The sequence below is a fragment of the Entelurus aequoreus genome, linkage group LG23 (genome assembly GCF_033978785.1).
Source record: "Entelurus aequoreus isolate RoL-2023_Sb linkage group LG23, RoL_Eaeq_v1.1, whole genome shotgun sequence".
In the NCBI taxonomy this organism is placed as follows: domain Eukaryota; kingdom Metazoa; phylum Chordata; class Actinopteri; order Syngnathiformes; family Syngnathidae; genus Entelurus; species Entelurus aequoreus.
Window position 1 is genome coordinate 36,908,719 of NC_084753.1, and position 19,633 is coordinate 36,928,351.

The following is a 19,633-nucleotide window of genomic DNA, read 5'->3' on the forward strand; positions in this document are numbered from 1 at the left end:
TCTTATTAAAAAAATACACATGACAATTGTTTTTTAAAGTTGTTTTTTTCCCCCTTTTTTAGAATCCTTCAAACATTATCAATTTCAGACAACATGGGAACGTTTGGAATGTTAGGGAAAAGTCAATAATGTACATCATCCCACAGAGCTTTACTGTACATCCATCCATTTTTCCTACCACTTGTCCCTTTCATTGTATATGTATAGCCTTTAATCACAAACGTGTCCGCCAAAGGGTGTTGCGTTTTGGAGAAACTCCTTCTGTCAGAGTGCTGTTCAACACAGTTAACAGGAACCCAAGGATGCGCAGGACGCTGAGTAAAACACTTGTTTTACTGTGGAAATATACTCACAAAAACAATTCAAACAGGAGGTAACAAAAAGCGACGGTGCGAAAAAGAAGACAAAATGTGCATTGTGTAAAAAAGAGCAAAAGCTACTTATATACAAAAATAAACTCAACTTGGTTTGGAATTACAAGACGTGCACACTACAAAACAACACCAAGATGGATGGCACTGGGAATGGCCAACGAGGCAAAATACTCAACGCATAGAATCAACCGGGCGTGGAGTGGAATCGCCGAGTGCCATCCAGCTGTCAAGGTGCTGCTTAAGTAGCACCAGGGTCAATTGGAAGCAGCTGTGCACGTCCCACAACTCCGCCCACAAGGGCAACATAGGAACTCTAGGAGGAAGGAGAAATGTAAGAACAAGGTCAACTGCACCAAAAGAGGAAAACTGACAATACAAACCACAAGGTGGCAGCAGGCGGTGACAACTTCTCTCAAATTAATTTGGAAAAAAATGGACTGATCATAAGAGATAAATCATCACAAATGAAGTGAAATAATTCAAAAAGTTTACCTTTGTAACTCACTTCTATCCAAATTCATCCAGGATGTTTCTCCAGAATGTTCCATTGGAGAATGCTGTCAAACTGTTATGTCTACTAGGAAAATTCCATATTTACATATCCAGAGTCATGTCATGTAAACCAAATATTTTTTTGTTAAATTCTGTCATTATATATATATATATATATATATATATATATATATATATATATATATATATATATATATATATATATATATATATATATATATATATATATATATTTATATATATATATATATTTATATATATATATGTATTAGAGATGCGCGGATAGGCAATTATTTCATCCGCAATCGCATCACAAAAGTCGTCATCCACCCGCCATCCACCCGAACTAAAATTTTATCAAAACCACAACCGCCCGCCACCCGCCCGTTGTTATATATGTAATATAGTATATATAGTATATATATATATAATATAGAATTGCCTGTTAAAGAAAGGAGACTGATCCAATGCAGCAGAGACATTCAATGTGTGCCAGGCATTAATATCTTTTAATTTGTCGCGCACCACGTTTGCTGCCGGCGTTGCCATATTTTTTATTTTTTTCTTCTTCTTCTGTTGTGTTGTGGTGTGCTGTGTCACGCCAAATTTCTTCCCCCTACAAACCCCCCCCCCCCCCCCCCCCCATTTACTTCCGTGGTCATGTTTCCTCTTACGTCATTGACAGCGATCGATAGCACTTCGGCTTTGACTGCCCGTCGCTGGAAGGATACTTCGTCTTTGACAGCTGCTGGAATCTGAAGAAATCGATTATTGTTTTTTTTTGTACAGGCGCGAAACAGGACAGTCGTGTGCCGGTTAAGGACCCCCGGCAACTTTGTGACTTTATTGGACGCAGCCCCGGAAGTAAATGGGGAGGGGGGGTTTGTAGGGGGGAAGAAATTTGGCTTGACAGCTGCAGCAGTGCTTGATGAATAATTGCCTGTTTCAAAGAGTGCTGCTCGTTTTTAGTATGTGGGTAACAACATTTAACTATGTATATATATTTCCAAATTGGTTCAACCGCCACCCACCCGAATCTATTTAAAATCTATTTTTTTCGTCATGCATCCGCCCGACCCGCGGATTATCTGCGGACTCCGCGGTTGTGTCCGCAAACCGCGCATCTCTAATATATATATATATATATATATATATATATATATATATATATATATATATATATATATTAGGGCTGCAACAAGTAATCGATTAAATCGATTAAAATCGATTATAAAAAATAGTTGGCGATTAATTTTCTCATCGATTCGTTGGAACTATGCTATGCGCATGCGCGGAGGCTTTTTTATTTTTATTTTTTTTGTTTGTTTTGTTTTATAAACCTTTATTTATAAACTGCAACATTTACAAACAGCTGAGAAACAATAATCAAAAGAAGTACAAAAACAGTACAAAACAGCGCCAGGTTGGCGCTGAGGCTACGTCTCATGAGGTGGCAGTAAGCCAGCCAATCATGTGTCAGTGCAGCTCACGTGACCACGCCGTCTACTTTGCCTAAACATTCGACAAATGGCGCAGCCGCGCAGGAAAACAGTACGGATAGTTCAGCGGAGAAACATCTTGAGGTTATTGCATACTTGCCAACCCTCCCGTTTTTAGCGGGAGAATCCCGATATTCAGCGCCTCTCCCGACAACCTCCCGACAGAGATTTTCTCCCAACAAACTCCCGGTATTCAGCCGGAGCAGGAGGCCACGCCCCCCCAAAAAAAAGTCTGCCGCAGCTGCGATTGGACCTGACCAGCCTCCGGGTACAAGTACTGGAGTACCAATTGCTTGCCAGGTAAGATCTTCCCCAGGAAGCAAGGATTGACCGGTTTTGGGCCATGCTAGGGAGAGATGGAAGATTCCACACTCTCGTGCATTTGATGAAAGCACTTTTGTGCGTGCCACACAGCAATCCATCATCAGAGAGGGTGTTCAGCATGGTTAGAAAAATAGTGACAGAGAATAGAAAGAGGATGGACAATTCAACCCTTAACAAAGCATTGTACTTGCAAGTACAACAATGAGTAGATGAGTGTTGTGTGTATGTGTATATGTGTAAATAAATGAACACTAAAATTCAAGTATTTCTTTTATTTATATATATAATAAAATATATATATATATATATATATATATATATATATATATATATATATATATATATATATATATGTATATGTATATATATAGCTAGAATTCACTGAAAGTCAAGTATATATATATATATATATATATATATATATATATATATATATATATATATATATATATATATATATATATATATATATATATATATATATATATATATATATGAAATACTTGAGTTGGTGAATTCTAGCTGTAAATATACTCTCCTCTTAACCACGCCCCCCATCCCGACCAAGGCCCCCCCCCCACCTCCCGATATTGGAGGTCTCAAGGTTGGCAAGTATGGGTTATTGCTTCAATGGAGAAAAGTGTACGACCCAAGTCGTCAAAAGTGTGGGAACACTTCACTTTAAAGACTTCAAAGAAGACCGTTCGCTGCAAAATGACACGGAAGTACAACATTGCTTCAGGAGCACCTGAAGAGGAAACATGTTGCAGCCATGGATGAAGGGAAGAACTCACGCTACGTAACTTTTTAAGTCCATAGTGGCAACATGCATTCATGAGTTCAGCTTTTTTGTGAGTAACGTTAACGTTATGCCTTTGTTGCAACGCGGGGCTGATAATGTGTCTCCGGCACATTTGACTCCGTTTTGAGAGAAAAAACGCACGGTCACCAATTTCGAATTAAACGTAACGGATAAAGCTATATAAATATATTTAGATTTGAGTGACGCTTTAGTATAACTAAACGTTATGAAGGTGCTGGAATATTTCATGCTATAATTCAGAGGCAGCCTAAAATGAATCCTTTATTATTCACAACAGAAACGTGTACAATATCTGATCCAGTTCTGATCTGATGAGTTACATTTCTGTGTTATTATTGGTGTATGCTGCATCCCCAATGTCCACAACATGGTGCCAGTATGCTGGGTTTTTTCAATAAAATACTGGAAAGGATAGAAATGTAGTTTGTCTCTTGTGTCCGATTATTAATCGATTAATCGAAGTAATAATCGACAGATTAATTGATTATCAAATTAATCGTTAGTTGCAGCCCTAATATATATATATATATATATATATATATATATATATATATATATATATATATATATATATATATATATATATATATATATATATATATATATATATATATATATATATATATATATATATATATATATATATATATATATATATATATATATACTACTACTACTACAGGTACTATAATATGCTATGTTTAAAATGGCCGGATGTCATACTTTTTTGTATTTTCATTTAACAAGAATACCAATAAAAATAGTAAATGGTTATACTAAAAGAAGTAGTAAAAGTAAAAAAAAAAAAAACTACAACATATATTTGTAATTCCTCTACAGCAGTGGTCCCCAACCTTTTTGTAGCTGCGGACCGGTCAACGCTTGAAAATGTGTCCCACGGACCGGGGGGAGGGGGGGTTTTTTCTTGTTTTTTTTTCATAAGGAAATACAATCATGTTTGTTTACGGACTGTATCCCTGCAGACTGTATTGATCTATATTGATATATAATTTATACATTGTGTTTTTTATGTTGATTTAATTTAAAAAACAAAACACAATAAATAAAAAAGTTTTTTTTTTGTTTGTTTTTTTATTTCTTGTGCGGCCTGGTACCAATCGGTCCGGTGGTTGAGGAACCTCAACCTTTTTGTAACTGCGGACCGCTTGAAATTTGTACCACGGACCCGCGGTGGGGGTGAGAATATACTATTATGGTCATACTCTTGTTTGCTAGCGGCTACGATTTCAGTACTATTGAAGATCTTTGATCCTTCTCAACTCTGTGGTAATATTATTTTCACAAAATACTACCAATAGTACGTTAATGTTAAATCTTACTTGTGAAAATTAATGCCCCGATTCCTATTTTCAACAGTGCGCTCATTTGAGCAGGAAAACGCTGAACACCATCTTTGTTTTCTACCTGTCAACTGTCAGTTTAGGCTGCTCGTCGGCTCCTCATCACCACTTCAAGATGGCGGCCCAATTTCTCGCGTCACAGCAGCCAATGCTGCGTCTACTTATAACATGTCTATGGGGGTGAGAGCTGGTTGTACTTATTTCTCTCGCGAGATCTGACAACACTGCGCGCGAACCAAACACGGCGAGTATAAAGCAAGATGGCGTCTGACGGTGAAGACGTTATTGCAGTCGTCACAGTTCAGTGTTCTTAATCTGTGCGTCCATGTACACATATATGTCCTTTATTACACTCTATTAAATGGAGTGAACATCGTTAATAACTGTTTGCATCCGGTTATATTAGTCTGAGCGCACTTTGACGCTTCTCGAGCTAGCTTAGCCTGCTAGTTAGCTTAGCTTGTTAGCTGCTAACAAAGAGAGGCGGAAGTGATCAAAACACATCGCGAAGCAGAGATCAAGTGTGAGTGTAAAGTGTTGTGATTGTGTGAAAATGTGCGAAAGAACGATAGCAGAGTACGAGGAGGAACTTTGTCCAACAAAAGAGGAGAAGGAGCGACAACATCAAAAACATCAAGTTGTGTTACACAGAACAGGTTTGTTTACTTCTTACTCTCACATGTTTACTAACTTTAGATTTATTATTAACACTATTCTTGAATATATTGTCTATCGGAAGATGCATTTTCATGTGATGATGATGCACTGATTGTAAACCTAGCCTGCTAGCTGGCAGGTTTGACAAGATATTTATGTGTGTAAAAGCTATACTGACCTGTTATTTCCTTCATATTGGTGCAGCCATTAACCTACTACAACACCTACTACATCCACCTACTCAGTGGCCTAGTGGTTAGAGTGTCCGCCCTGAGATCGGTAGTTTGAGAGTTCAAACCCCGACCGAGTCATACCAAAGACTATAAAAAATTGGACCCATTACTTCCCTGCTTGGCACTCAGCATCAAGGGTTGGAATTGGGGGTTAAATCACCATAAAAATGATTCCCGGGCGTGGCCATCGCTGCTGCTCACTGCTCCCCTCACCTCCCGGGGGGTGATCAAGGGTGATGGGTCAAATGCAGAGAATAATCTCGCCACACCTAGTGTGTGTGTGACAATCATTGGTACTTTAACTTTTTAATGTGGCAGTGATTGTCGAAAAAACAAAACCTGATCTAAAGATGACATCTTGATCTCATACCGCTTAAATTTGTCTTTAACCAAGCAACACTATGTTTTATCCAGTTACTCGATTAATCGAAAACATTTCCAGTAGAACACTTGATTAATAACATTTTCAATAGCCACAGCCCTATATTTCATGTACGATTTAATATTTAGCATATAGGAGCTAAAATGTGTTTTGTTTGTGTCCTGTAGACATCCATCAGCTGATTGGACACCAAGAAGAATGTCTCCCTCATCTGCAGGGGGACAGTTTCACTTTAGAGTATCCACAGCCCTCACATTTTAAAGGGGACGAGGAGGATGCACAGCCCCCCTACTTTAAAGCGGAAGAGGAGGGAGAGTGTCCTGTAGGGCAGGAGGAGGCTGATCTCACCAAGTTTCCACTGACTGTTGTCTCTGTGAAGACTGAAGAGCATGAAGACAAACCACCTGAGTCCTCACAGCTTCATCACAGTCCAAGTAAGCACAACATCCACATATCATCTAATACAATGTTTGTGACACATGTTCATCCGGGGGCCACATTTATGACTAAAGATGGAGATAAACTTGCTTTTTAACACGTCCATTTAAAAATGAATACTCATCAATCATCAACAATGTAATTGCTGGGGTGTAACCATGTGACCTAGAGGCCGTCCTCCTTACCTCACGTGGTCAAATGAAGGCAAACATTCAATATGGCTACTGTTTATTTACCTTTAGCAGCACATATGTCAGCACATTTCAAAGGTTTAGTGGTGAAGATTAGGGATGTATACCAAGTACCATTTTTTTTTTAGTACTGGTCGTCCAAGAGGTCCGTGAAGATTCTGGACTAACGACACAACTATTTGTATTTTTAATTCCAGCTGACTGACGTAACTATGACACGTTGTCACATTGAGTTCAGCTGCCGCTGCTACACATTAAAATCAGCTTTGAATAATGACAAATAAGGAAGCAACAACACACAAAAGTTTGATGTGTGTGTTATTGACAAGAAGATGACATAACTGCATTTCACCTTGCACTGCACACATAGTTGACTTCTTTTTTCCACTTTTTTTATTTCCACAAATTACATGTAGTATCGATAAATACTGGTATCGATAAGGAAGATCGATTAGGGTATCATATCGATGAATTCTTAATGATTTACATCCCTACTGAAGATACAAGCCAGATAACTTAAAAAAATAATTTCAACGTTTATTTGGATTTAGTTACTTCTCTGCTGTCCAGCAATGTCTCAATCAATCTAGTTTATTAGTACTAATTAGCAAAGTTTTCTTGTCTTTCTAAAGTCTTTCTTTTGATAGCCCCCTCGTAGTAAAGTTGTCCGTGTGCAAACTGAGGCAGTATTTATGACTGATAAAACTTTCGACGAATCAAAATTTAAGAAATTGTACCGGAAAGTTTATTACTTTTGAAGATGGCCAATAAAAACGCAATCATAATCAGAAATACTTTAATAATCCCAGAGGGGAAATTAAGATTTTCAGCACAATCCCATTCAAGAGCAGACAAACATTACAGGGAGACAGAACAGGATCGCTGACGTGTCTGCCAACTTCCGGCGCCCCTTACAAAAAAGGTGAGAAACAGGTAAATGCTGGGGAGGAGGGAGGAGGGGTGAGAAAAAAAAAATTAAGTCTCAGTGTGGGCCCCTGGAGAGGGGGTCCAGACTGAGGCCAAAGAGAAAAATAAACCTCATATCCATAGCACACATAAACATGTGTGTAAGAGGGAAACATCAAAGAACACAAAGGACATTAAAGACATTAAAAGAGCAGAGCTGATGCAACCAGCTACTTCTACACACAGCCACAAAAGTAAAAGAACAACAAAAATACTACAAAAATGTTTTTTCACTGTGGTGACCTCTGCGGTGTTACACGTCATCATTTGCTGGGGTGGGGGGGACATGGCCAGAGACAGGAGCAGACTCCACCCTCAACCACCCACCAACTCTCGGCCAGTGTCCAGTCCGCACGGATGAGCGAGGATACGTCCAAGGAGACCGAGGTGTCCGATACCTGCTCATTCAGCCAAGACACTGTGAAGCTTGTCCGTCCCGGCTCTCAGCGCCAGCTCCGCAGCCCTGTCTCTTCATCCGCATCTCCTCCTGTCTCTCCAAACGGACTCTGGTGTGGCAGAGACCCAGCAGCTGGTGTCCATGGCCAAAAGGCTCCCGGGAGGCAGATCCAGAAGTCCACAAAAAAGCTCAGCAGAAGTCACGAAAGTGCATGAAAACAAGAAGGAAACATCCGGAACACAAAAGAATGACACAAGAGCACAGAGCTCCTGCCAACAGCAGCCACTACAGCGGCGCCATCTTGGGGGGAAAAAAACCGGGGACGGAAATTTGACCCGGTTATCTTCTCCAAGTGGCGACACTGACATTGTCTTTGTGACAGCGCGCTTGCTCCCGCTGACGTGCCGGCCCTCAAGTGACGGCGTGATAAGAGCGCACCGTCACAATCAACAAAACAAAATACTGGCGAAAAGCAATAATCGATTAAAAAAAACAAGCAAACCGGAGTTTTGACCCGGAGAAGGCAGGTCGGTTAAAAAAACAAAAATTCTGCATCCCAGGGACGCGCGTACTTACAGAAATGCACGTCCTTTTTTATTTCAATGCGTAAAAATGGCATTATTGGCTTTATTTTAACAAAAAAACTTAGGGTACATTAATCATGTTTATTATTGCAGTTAAAGGCCTACTGAAAGCCACTACTACCGACCACGCAGTCTGATAGTTTATATATCAATGATGAAATCTTAACATTGCAACACATGCCAATCCGGCCGGGTTAACTTATAAAGTGCAATTTTAAATTTCCCGCCAAATATCCTGCTGAAAACGTCTCGGTATGATGACGTATGCGCGTGACGTTAACGGTTGATACGGAAGTATTCGGACCCATTGAATCCAATACAAAAAAGCTCTGTTTTCATTTCATAATTCCACAGTATTCTGGACATCTGTGTTGGTGAATCTTTTGCAATTTGTTTAATGAACAATGAAGACTGCAAAGAAGAAAGTTGTAGGTGGGATCGGTGTATTAGCGGCTGGCTGCAGCAACACAACCAGGAAGACAGAGATGGATAGCAGACGCGTTAGCCGCCGAACTCACCTTAACTTCCTCCGTCTCGCAGACCGCATCTGTGATCGGGTGAAGTCCTTCGTCGCACCGTCGATCGCTGGAACGCAGGTGAGCACGGGTGTTGATGAGCAGATGAGGGCTGGCTGGCGTAGGTGGAGCGCTAATGTTTTATCATAGCTCTGTGAGGTCCAGTTGCTAAGTTAGCTTCAGCGTCGTTAGCAACAGCATTGTTAAGCTTTGCCAGGCTGAGAATTATTAACCGTGTAGTTACATGTCCATGGTTTAATAGTATTGTTGATCTTCTGTCTATCCTTCCAGTCAGGGATTTATTTATTTAGTTTCTATCTGCATTTGAGCCAGATGCTATCACGTTAGCTCAGTAGCTAAAGAGCTTCGCCGATGTATTGTCGTGGAGATAAAAGTCACTGTGAATGTCCATTTCGCGATCTCAACTCTCATTTTCAAGAGGATATAGTATCCGAGGTGGTTTGAAATACAAATCCGTGAGCCACAATAGAAAAAGGAGAGAGTGTGGAATCCAATGAGCCAGCTTGTACCTAAGTTACGGTCAGAGCGAAAAAAGATATGTTTGCACTGCATTCTAGTCCGTCACTCTAACGTTCCTCATCCACAAATCTTTCATCCTCGCTCAGATTAATGGGGTAATCGTCGCTTTCTTGGTCCGAATCGCTCTAGCTGCATTGAAAACAATAGGAAAATATGAGGAAGCGAACAACCGACTACGTCACGCTACTTCCGGTACAGGCAAGGCTTTTTTTAATCAGAGACCAAAAGTTGCGATCTTTATCGTTGTTGTTCTATACTAAATCCTTTCAGCAAAAATATGGCAATATCGCGAAATGATCAAGTATGACACATAGAATGGATCTGCTATCCCCGTTTAAATAAAAAAAAATCATTTCAGTTGGCCTTTAAGTCCTTAAATAAAATAGTGAGCATACTAGACAACTTGTCTTTTAGTAGTAAGTAAACAAACAAAAACTCCTAATTAGTATGCTGACATATGCAGTAACATATTGTGTCATTTATCTACCTATTATTTTGTCAACATTATGAGGGACAAACTGTAAAAATGTATTATTAATCTACTTGTTCATTTACTATTAATATCTGCTTACTTTCTCTTTTAAAGGCCTACTGAAATGCGATTTTCTTATTTAAACGGGGATAGCAGGTCCATTCTATGTGTCATACTTGATCATTTCGCGATATTGCCATATTTTTGCTGAAAGGATTTAGTAGAGAACATCGACGATAAAGTTCGCAACTTTTGGTCGCTGATAAAAAAAGCCTTGCCTGTACCGGAAGTAGCGTGACGTCACAGCTTGTGGAGCTCCTCACATCTGCACATTGTTTACAATCATGGCCACCAGCAGCGAGAGCGATTCAGACCGAGAAAGCGACGATTTCCCCATTAATTTGAGCGAGGATGAAAGATTTGTGGATGAGGAAAGTGAGAGTGAAGGACTAGAGGGCAGTGTGAGCGATTCAGATAGGGAAGATGCTGTGAGAGGTGGGTGGGACCTGATATTCAGCTGGGAAAGACTAAAACAGTAAATAAACACAAGACATATATATACTCTATTAGCCACAACACAACCAGGCTTATATTTAATATGCCACAAATTAATCGCACATAACAAACACCTCCCCCCTCCCGTCTATATAACCCGCCAATACAAATCAAACACCCGCACAACACACTCAATCCCACAGCCCAAAGTACCGTTCACTTCCCTAAAGTTCATACAGCACATATATTTCCCCAAAGTTACGTACGTGACATGCACATAGCAGCACGCACGTACGGGCAAGCGATGAAATGTTTGGAAGCCGCAGCTGCGTACTGCGTTACACATACAAATTAAACAAAATGCTTATGGCAACATTCTGGTTGCGTACTCACGGTACCGCATCTGCGTATCCAATTCAAAGTCCTCCTGGTAAGAGTCTCTGTTGTCCCAGTTCTCCACAGGCCAATGGTAAAGCTTGACTGTCATCTTTCGGGAATGTAAACAATGAAACACCGGCTACGTGTTTGTGCTGCTGCAGCGGGCCGAAATACACCGCTTCCCACCTACAGCTTTCTTCTTTGCTGTCTTCATTGTTCATTGAACAAATTGCAAAAGATTCACCAACACAGATGTCCAGAATACTGTGGAATTTTGCGATGAAAACAGACGACTTAAAGGCCTACTAAAACCCACTACTACCGACCACGCAGTCTGATAGTTTATATATCAATGATGAAATCTTAACATTGCAACACATGCCAATACGGCCAGGTTAACTTATAAAGTGCAATTTTAAATTTCCCGGGAAACTTCCGGTTGGAAACGTCTATGTATGATGACGTATGCGCGTGACGTCACGACGGCAACGTAAGTATTCGTACCCAATGTGTCACCATACAAACTGCTTTGTTTCCATCGAACAATTCCACAGTATTCTGGACATCTGTGTTGGTGAATCTTTTGCAATTTGTTTAATGGACAATGGAGACTGCAAATAAGAAAGTTGTAGGTGCGATCGGTGTATTAGCGGCGGACTACAGCAACACAATCAGGAGGTTGTGTTGTGTTTGAGTTGGATAGCAGACGCGCTACCGTGAGTACAGCTTTGGCTTCCAAACATTTGATCGCTTGCCCGTACGTGCGTGTCGCTATGTGCATGTCACGTACGTAACTTTGGGGAAATATATGTTTCTTGCCGACTCTGATGGCGGCCGGGGTGTCGTCGAAAGCTACAACGCCCGCCACCGCCGCCGCTCCGTAGCTAAGTTAGCTTCAATGGCTCGTTAGCAACATCATTGTTAAGCTTTGCCAAGCTGGAAATTATTAACCGTGTATTTACATGTTCATGGTTTAATAGTATTGTTGATTTTCTGTCTATCCTTCCAGTCAGGGTTTTTTTTATATTTTGTTTCTATCTGCATTTGAGCCTGATGCTATCACGTTAGCTCAGTAGCTAAAGTGCGTCACCGATGTATTGTCGTGGAGATAAAAGTCACTGTGAATGTCCATTTCGCGTTCTCGACTCTCATTTTCAAGAGGATATAGTATCCGAGGTGGTTTAAAATACAAATCCGTGATCCACAATAGAAAAAGGAGAGAGTGTGGAATCCAATGAGCCAGCTTGTACCTATTGTTACAGTCAGAGCGAAAAAAGATACGTCCTGCACTGCACTCTAGTCCTTCACTCTAACATTCCTCATCCACAAACCGTATATCCTCGCTCAAATTAATGGGGTAATCGTCGCTTTTTCGGTCCGAATCTCTCTCGCTCCATTGTAAACAACGGGGAAATGTGAGCAGCCCTCCCTCCTGTGACGTCACGCTACTTCCGGTACAGGCAAGGCTTTTTTTTATCAGCGACCAAAAGTTGCGAACTTTATCGTCAATGTTCTCTACTAAATCCTTTCAGCAAAAATATGGCAACATCACAAAAAGATCAAGTATGACACATAGAATGGATCTGCTATCCCCGTTTAAATTTTAAAAAATCATTTTAGTAGGCCTTTAATAGCTGGCCACAATGCTGCTCCAAAATGTCCGCTACAATCCGTGACGTCACGCACAGACGTCATCATACTTAGACGTTTTCAGCAGGATATTTCGCACAAAATTTTAAATTGCACTTTAGTAATCTAACCCGGCCGTATTGACATGTGTTGCAATGTTAAGATTTCATCATTGATATATAAACTATCAGACTGCGTGGTTGGTAGTAGTGGCTTTCAGTAGGCCTTTAACATGTTCTGTCTACACTTCTGTTAAAATGTAATAATCACTTATTCTTCTGTTGTTTGATACTTTACGTTAGTTTTTGGATGATACCACAAATTTGGATATCAATCCGATACCAAGTAGTTACAGGATCATACATTGGTCATATTCAAAGTCCTCATGTGTCCAGGGACATATTTCCTGAGTTTATAAACATCATATACATTAGAAGATGTTGTGATGCCAAAAATTATCGACGTACTCATAGTAGTATCGACTATATACGTGGCGTTTGCTTACATTTTGATGCCGGTGAGCTACGGTGTGTAGTGAAGCATGTTTAGCTATTCCTCGTCCTTGTAAGAAACTTACTCTATTTGTCGCCATGGAGGCGAGGATTAGTGATTTAGAAGTCGCTAAAACACTGCTGACGGCAGACAGATGTTAGCCGCTAGCTAGCTAGCCATGTCTTAAAGCATCTCTTCCTGAGGGAGTTTCAGTGTTATAACTTCACCTTTATTGTTAGTTTGTTAGCCAAAATACGCCCGTTCTCCCTTTTCTGTCTACACACTGTGTCTGCTTGTAAGTACTCTGTGATTGTGTGCCGCCGAACATGCTCGTCTGCTCGTAAACCAGCAATGTCACGACGTGACTTTGACGCGGGAGGGGGAGGTGCGGGACCGGTACGTTTCAGAGACGGTATAGTACCGAAAGTGATTCATTAGTATCTTGGTACTATACTAATACCGGTATATCGTACAACCCTAATAGGTGGTATGGCCCACTTATAATTAAAATAACAAAATAATGTTGGTTTTCATCAGATATGTTCTAGTATTGTATATGTGGATGGGGGCCCTGCTTTGGAAATAATGTGTACGCCTTTCAGAGATCACGTTTAGTTCCACTTCAAACATTCACATGTTGCACAATGAGATGAGTGCTGTAGCACAAGCGTGGGATAACGTGAACACTTGTGGAACTTTCTAACCAACACAGTATTGTTGCCAAACAGCTCAATTTTTGTTTCATCTGACATCACATGGACAAAGATAAGACCTTCAGGAGGAAAGTTCTGTGGTCAGATGAAACAAAAATGAAGCTGTTTGGCCACAATACCCAGCAATATGTTTGGAGGAGAAAAGGTCAATCAATCAATCAATCAATGTTTATTTATATAGCCCTAAATCACAAGTGTCTCAAAGGGCTGTACAAGCCACAACGACATCCTCGGTACAGAGCCCACATAAGGGCAAGGAAAACTCACCCCAGTGGGACGTCGATGTGAATGACTATGAGAAACCTTGGAGAGCACCGCATATGTGGGTAACCCCCCCCCCCCCCGCCTAGGGGAGACCGAAAGCAATGGATGTCGAGTGGGTCTGACATAATATTGTGAAAGTCCAACACATCAGCGAAAGTCCAGTCCATGGTGGGGCCAACAGGAACCATCCCGAGTGGAGACGGGTCAGCAGCGTAGAGATGTCCCCATCCGATGAACAGGCTAGCGGTCCACCCCGGGTTGGGAGCAGAGTAGAAAAGAAAAGAAAAGAAACGGCAGATCAACTGGTCTAAAAAGGGAGTCTATTTAAAGGCTAGAGTATACAAATGAGTTTTAAGATGAGACTTAAATGCTTCTACTGAGGTAGCATCTCTAACTGTTACCGGGAGGGCATTCCAGAGTACTGGAGCCCGAATTGAAAACGCTCTATAGCCCGCAGACTTTTTTTGGGCTCTGGTAATCACTAATAAGCCGGAGTTCTTTGAACGCAGATTTCTTGCCGGGACATATGGTACAATACAATCAGCAAGATAGGCAGGAGCTTGACCGTGTAGTATTTTATACGTAAGTAGTAAAACCTTAAAGTCGCATCTTAGGTGCACAGGAAGCCAGTGCAGGTGAGCCAGTATAGGCGTAATATGATCAAACTTTCTTGTTTTTGTCAAAAGTCTAGCAGCCGCATTTTGTACCAACTGTAATCTTTTAATGCTAGACATAGGGAGGCCCGAAAATAAAAAGTTACAGTAATCGAGACGAGATGTAACGAACGCATGGATAATGATCTCAGCATCGCTTGTGGACAAAATGGGACAAATTTTAGCGATATTACGGAGATGAAAGAAGGCCGTTTTAGTAACACTCTTAATGTGTGACTCAAACGAGAGAGTTGGGTCGAAGATAATACCCAGATTCTTTACCGAGTCGCCTTGTTTAATTGTTTGGTTGTCAAATGTTAAGGTGGTATTTTTAAATAGATGTCGGTGTTGAGCAGGACCGATAATCAGCATTTCCGTTTTCTTAGCGTTGAGTTGCAAAAAGTTAGCGGACATCCATTGTTTAATTTCATTAAGACACGCCTCCAGCTGACTACAATCCGGCGTGTTGGTCAGCTTTAGGGGCATGTAGAGTTGAGTGTCATCAGCATAACAGTGAAAGCTAACACCGTATTTGCGTATGATGTCACCTAGCGGCAGCATGTAAATACTAAAGAGTGCAGGGCCAAGAACCGAACCCTGGGGAACTCCGCACGTTACCTTAACATAGTCCGAGGTCACATTGTTATGGGAGACACACTGCATCCTGTCAGTAAGATAAGGTGAGACCTTTTAATCCCGGGAACACCATTCCTACCGTCAAGGATGGTGGTGGTCGTATTATGCTCTGGGCCTGTTTTGCTGCCAATGGAATTGGTGCTTTAAATGGGACAATGAAAAATGAGGATTACCTCCAAATTATTCAGGACTTTCTAGGGGACGGCGTGGCGAAGTTGGTAGAGTGGCCATGCCAGCAATCGGAGGGTTGCTGGTTACTGGGGTTCAATCCCCACCGTCTACCATCCTAGTCACGTCCGCTGTGTCCTTGGGCAAGACACTTCACCCTTGCTCCTGATGGCTGCTGGTTAGCGCCTTGCATGGCAGCTCCCGCCATCAGTGTGTGAATGTGTGTGTGAATGGGTGAATGTGGAAATAGTGTCAAAGCGCTTTGAGTACCTTGAAGGTAGAAAAGCGCTATACAAGTATAACCCATTTATCATTTATTATCATTTATAAAATCATCAGCCCGGAGGTTGGGTCTTGGGCGCAGTTGGGTGTTCCAACAGGACAATGACCCCAAACACACGTCAAAAGTGGTCAAGGAATGTCTAAGTCAGGCTAGAATGAAGGTTTTAGAATGGCCTTCCCAAAGTTGTGTGGACAATGCTGAAGAAACAAGTCTATGTCAGAAAACCAACACATTTAGCTGAACTGCACCAATTTTGTCAAGAGGAGTGGTCAAAAATTCAAGCAGAAGCTTGTGGATGGCTACCAAAATTTCCTTATTGCAGTGAAACTTGCCAAGGGACATGTAAGCAAATATTAACATTGCTGTATGTATACTTTTGACCCAGCACATTTGCTCACATTTTCAGTAGACCCATAATAAATTCATAAAAGAAGCAAACTTCATGAATGTTTTTAGTGACCAACAAGTATGTGCTCCAATCACTACATCACAAAAAAATAAGAGTTGTAGAAAAGATTGGAAACTCAAGACAGCCATGACATCATGTTCTTTACAAGTGTATGTAAACTTTTGATCGCGACTGTATATATGCATGTGTATATGTATATATATCCATCCATTTTCTACCGCTTATCCCTTTCGGAGACTCGGGGGGTGCTGGAGCCTATCTCAGCTACAATGGGGTGGAAGGCGGGGTATGTATATATATATATATATATATATATATATATATATATATATATATATATATATATATATATATATATATATATATATATATATATATATACTGTATATTTATGTATATATGTTCAGTTTAACAGTCCAGTTGTGATTGATTGAATGCCCTGAGAATTATACTGGACATTCTTTTGTAATTGCCACAAAATAACGTGTAGTATTTTGTTAATTTCTTGCCAAAACTATTTTTATTTTATAGATATTTTCAAAGCAGAATATTGTCCTTGGGGCCCTCTGGCACCTCATGGGGGACCCGTAAAATCTGTGCCTCTTAAGACCTCACTGTTGGCTTTGTACGCTCATGTTACTTCTCAACTAGTCAAAGTTGATGCTAATCGACCTGTTTCTTCTCCTTTTTACTGAATGTGAAAGCAAAAGTGAGTCCACAAATAACCGAATCGTAAAGCAGAATCGAAAATAAAATCTGAGTTGGTAAAATCTTATCTATTTCGATCCCAGCATGTGTTTGTCTTCTTGTGTCCTGCAGACGTCTGTGAAAAATATCGTCCAGCTGAGCAGCAGGAGGGGTCCTCCAGTATGGAGCAGAAGAGGTCACAGCACCTCCACGTGAAAGAAGAGGAGCCACAGCCCCCCCACTTTAAAGATGAAGAAAAACAGCGGCCGTCCCCGCACTTCATAGAGGAAGACAAGAGACACCTCATCAGTGTGAAGAGTAAAGATGATGAGGTCAAAGGTGAGAGTGAGGAGAAGAGAGAGGCGGAGCCTCCAAGCAGCAGCTCAACTCAACACATGACAACAGAAGCTGATGGAGACCACTGTGGAGGATCACAAGCAGACAAGCTCTTAGCTCCACTATCAGATAGTGAGGACACAACGTCACACTCTCCTGACACTGATGATGAACACTCTAAAGATGATAAGACATGTCACACTGACAACACACACTTCACATGTTCTCACTGTGACAAAACTTTTAAATACCATTGTCATCTGAAAGAACATATTAGAACACACACCGGAGAGAAACCTTTTTCCTGCTCAGAATGTGGTAGAGATTTTAGACTAAAACACATGCTGAAAGAACACATGAGAATACATACTGGGGAAAAACCTTTTTCATGTTCAATCTGTGGTAAAGATTTTACCCGAAAGCAATCTTTGGAAACACACATGAGAATGCACACTGGAGAAAAACCTTTTTCATGTTCAATCTGCGGTAAAGATTTTACTCAAAGGCCATTTTTGAAAACACACATGGCAATACACACTGGAGAAAAACCTTTTTCCTGCTCAGAATGTGGTAAAAGTTTTGTAACAAATACAAATTTAAAAGCACACATGAGAACACACACTGGTGAAAAACCTTTTATATGTTCAGTATGTGGTAAAAGTTATATAGATAGACACCAATTAAAATTACACATGACAACGCACTCTGGTGAAAAACCATACTCCTGTTCAAGCTGCCACAAAAGCTTTCGTTACCCAAAATCTTGTACAGTACACATGAGAACGCACACTGGTGAAAAACCATACTCCTGTTCATGCTGCAACAAAAGCTTTAGTCACCGACAATCTTTTAAAGTACACATGAGAACACACACAGGAGAGAAAGTGTTGAGTTGCAGTGTGTGTGGTGAAAGATTCTCTTCTAAGTACCAGTGTAAGAAACACAAGTGTGCTGGTGAGAACAGCAGCAGCAAATGAAGATGCAGGATTTGAAAACTTTCACTTTGACTTTCTAACAACATCAGCACATATAACATGTGTGACATCATTGTTGTGTGTGTAACACAATCTTGTTAAAATGATTTTAACATTTATAGATTAGACACTTCAGATTAGTGCTTTTATTTTAGTCAAGTACATGAGTTAATATACACATTTGTGTACTTTAAAATTAACAGAACAATTTGACTGAAAAGGTGAGAATAAATAGTATATAAGACATTTAATGTGTAGATATTCATAATTCACTTTTATACTTATTCATAATAGTGTTTTATATATGTTTTTTGAAATAATAAAGTGTTACATATTTTATTTTCTAATTGTAGATGATTCCATAGATGAACTCCTTTATATGATATACATATTTGTTTTACATGTGTTCATACCTTTGCTTTTGAGTACACATAAATCCCTCTTAGTTCATATTTACTGGTTCACATCTGAAACATTTTCTGGACCACTTCTGGAAGCATATTATTATTTACTTTATACATCATTTGAGCAGTTGTGTTTTATACAAGATAATTTACTTTTAAAATGTGTAACTTTATGAATAATTGTTGGGTCTCTATAATTAATTCTGTTAATTATATTTATTACTCTCTTTTGTTAATAAATATTGTTTTGTGATTGTTTTATTTGTATGTCCCCAGACCTTTATGCAATAAACAATGTATGCTTCAACTGAAGTTGGGTACAATAATTGTAGTTAATATTTGTCGGTATGTATTTTATTCTATTTAGTATTGCACTCCATGTTTTTATGTTTTCTTTATATGTAGTGTCCAGCTTATTTCATTATCTATATTAACTCCTAAAAATGTGATTACCTTTATTCCTTTCATTTCAGTATTATCCATCATAATTTGTGTTTTACATGTTTACAATCTCCAAATATGACATATTTACTTTTATTGAAGTTTAGTGACAGTTTATTGATGTGCAGCCATCTTTTTATGGTCAAGATCTCTCTGGATAAAATAAGATGAGAGTTAAATCAAGCGGTAATGAAGGTGAAGAATGGAAGATTATTATATACATAATTATATATAGTTACACTCAGTAGTGACAATTAAAGACACTTTCATCCTGTTCATTTGAGCAAAGAAAAAGAGTAAAGTGTAATATTCTAAACAATAGAAAAATATTAATATCAGCAGTCAATATTCCAACATTGTGAAGCTGAGCTATGGTAAAAAAACATATTCAGCTTTAAAGGC

The 19,633-nt window shown here is 39.8% G+C and overlaps 1 protein-coding gene across 1 annotated transcript; it reads left to right on the forward strand.

Moving 5' to 3' along the window:
- The first annotated feature begins 5,143 nt into the window (after positions 1-5,143).
- Positions 5,144-18,997, forward strand: LOC133640653 (oocyte zinc finger protein XlCOF22-like). The gene is made up of 3 exons (XM_062034196.1): positions 5,144-5,550; positions 6,334-6,600; positions 17,209-18,997. Exons 1-3 carry the CDS (start codon positions 5,448-5,450, stop codon positions 18,387-18,389), a joined length of 1,551 nt encoding a protein of 516 aa, XP_061890180.1. The 5' UTR covers positions 5,144-5,447; the 3' UTR covers positions 18,390-18,997.
- Positions 18,998-19,633: the final 636 nt, after the last annotated feature.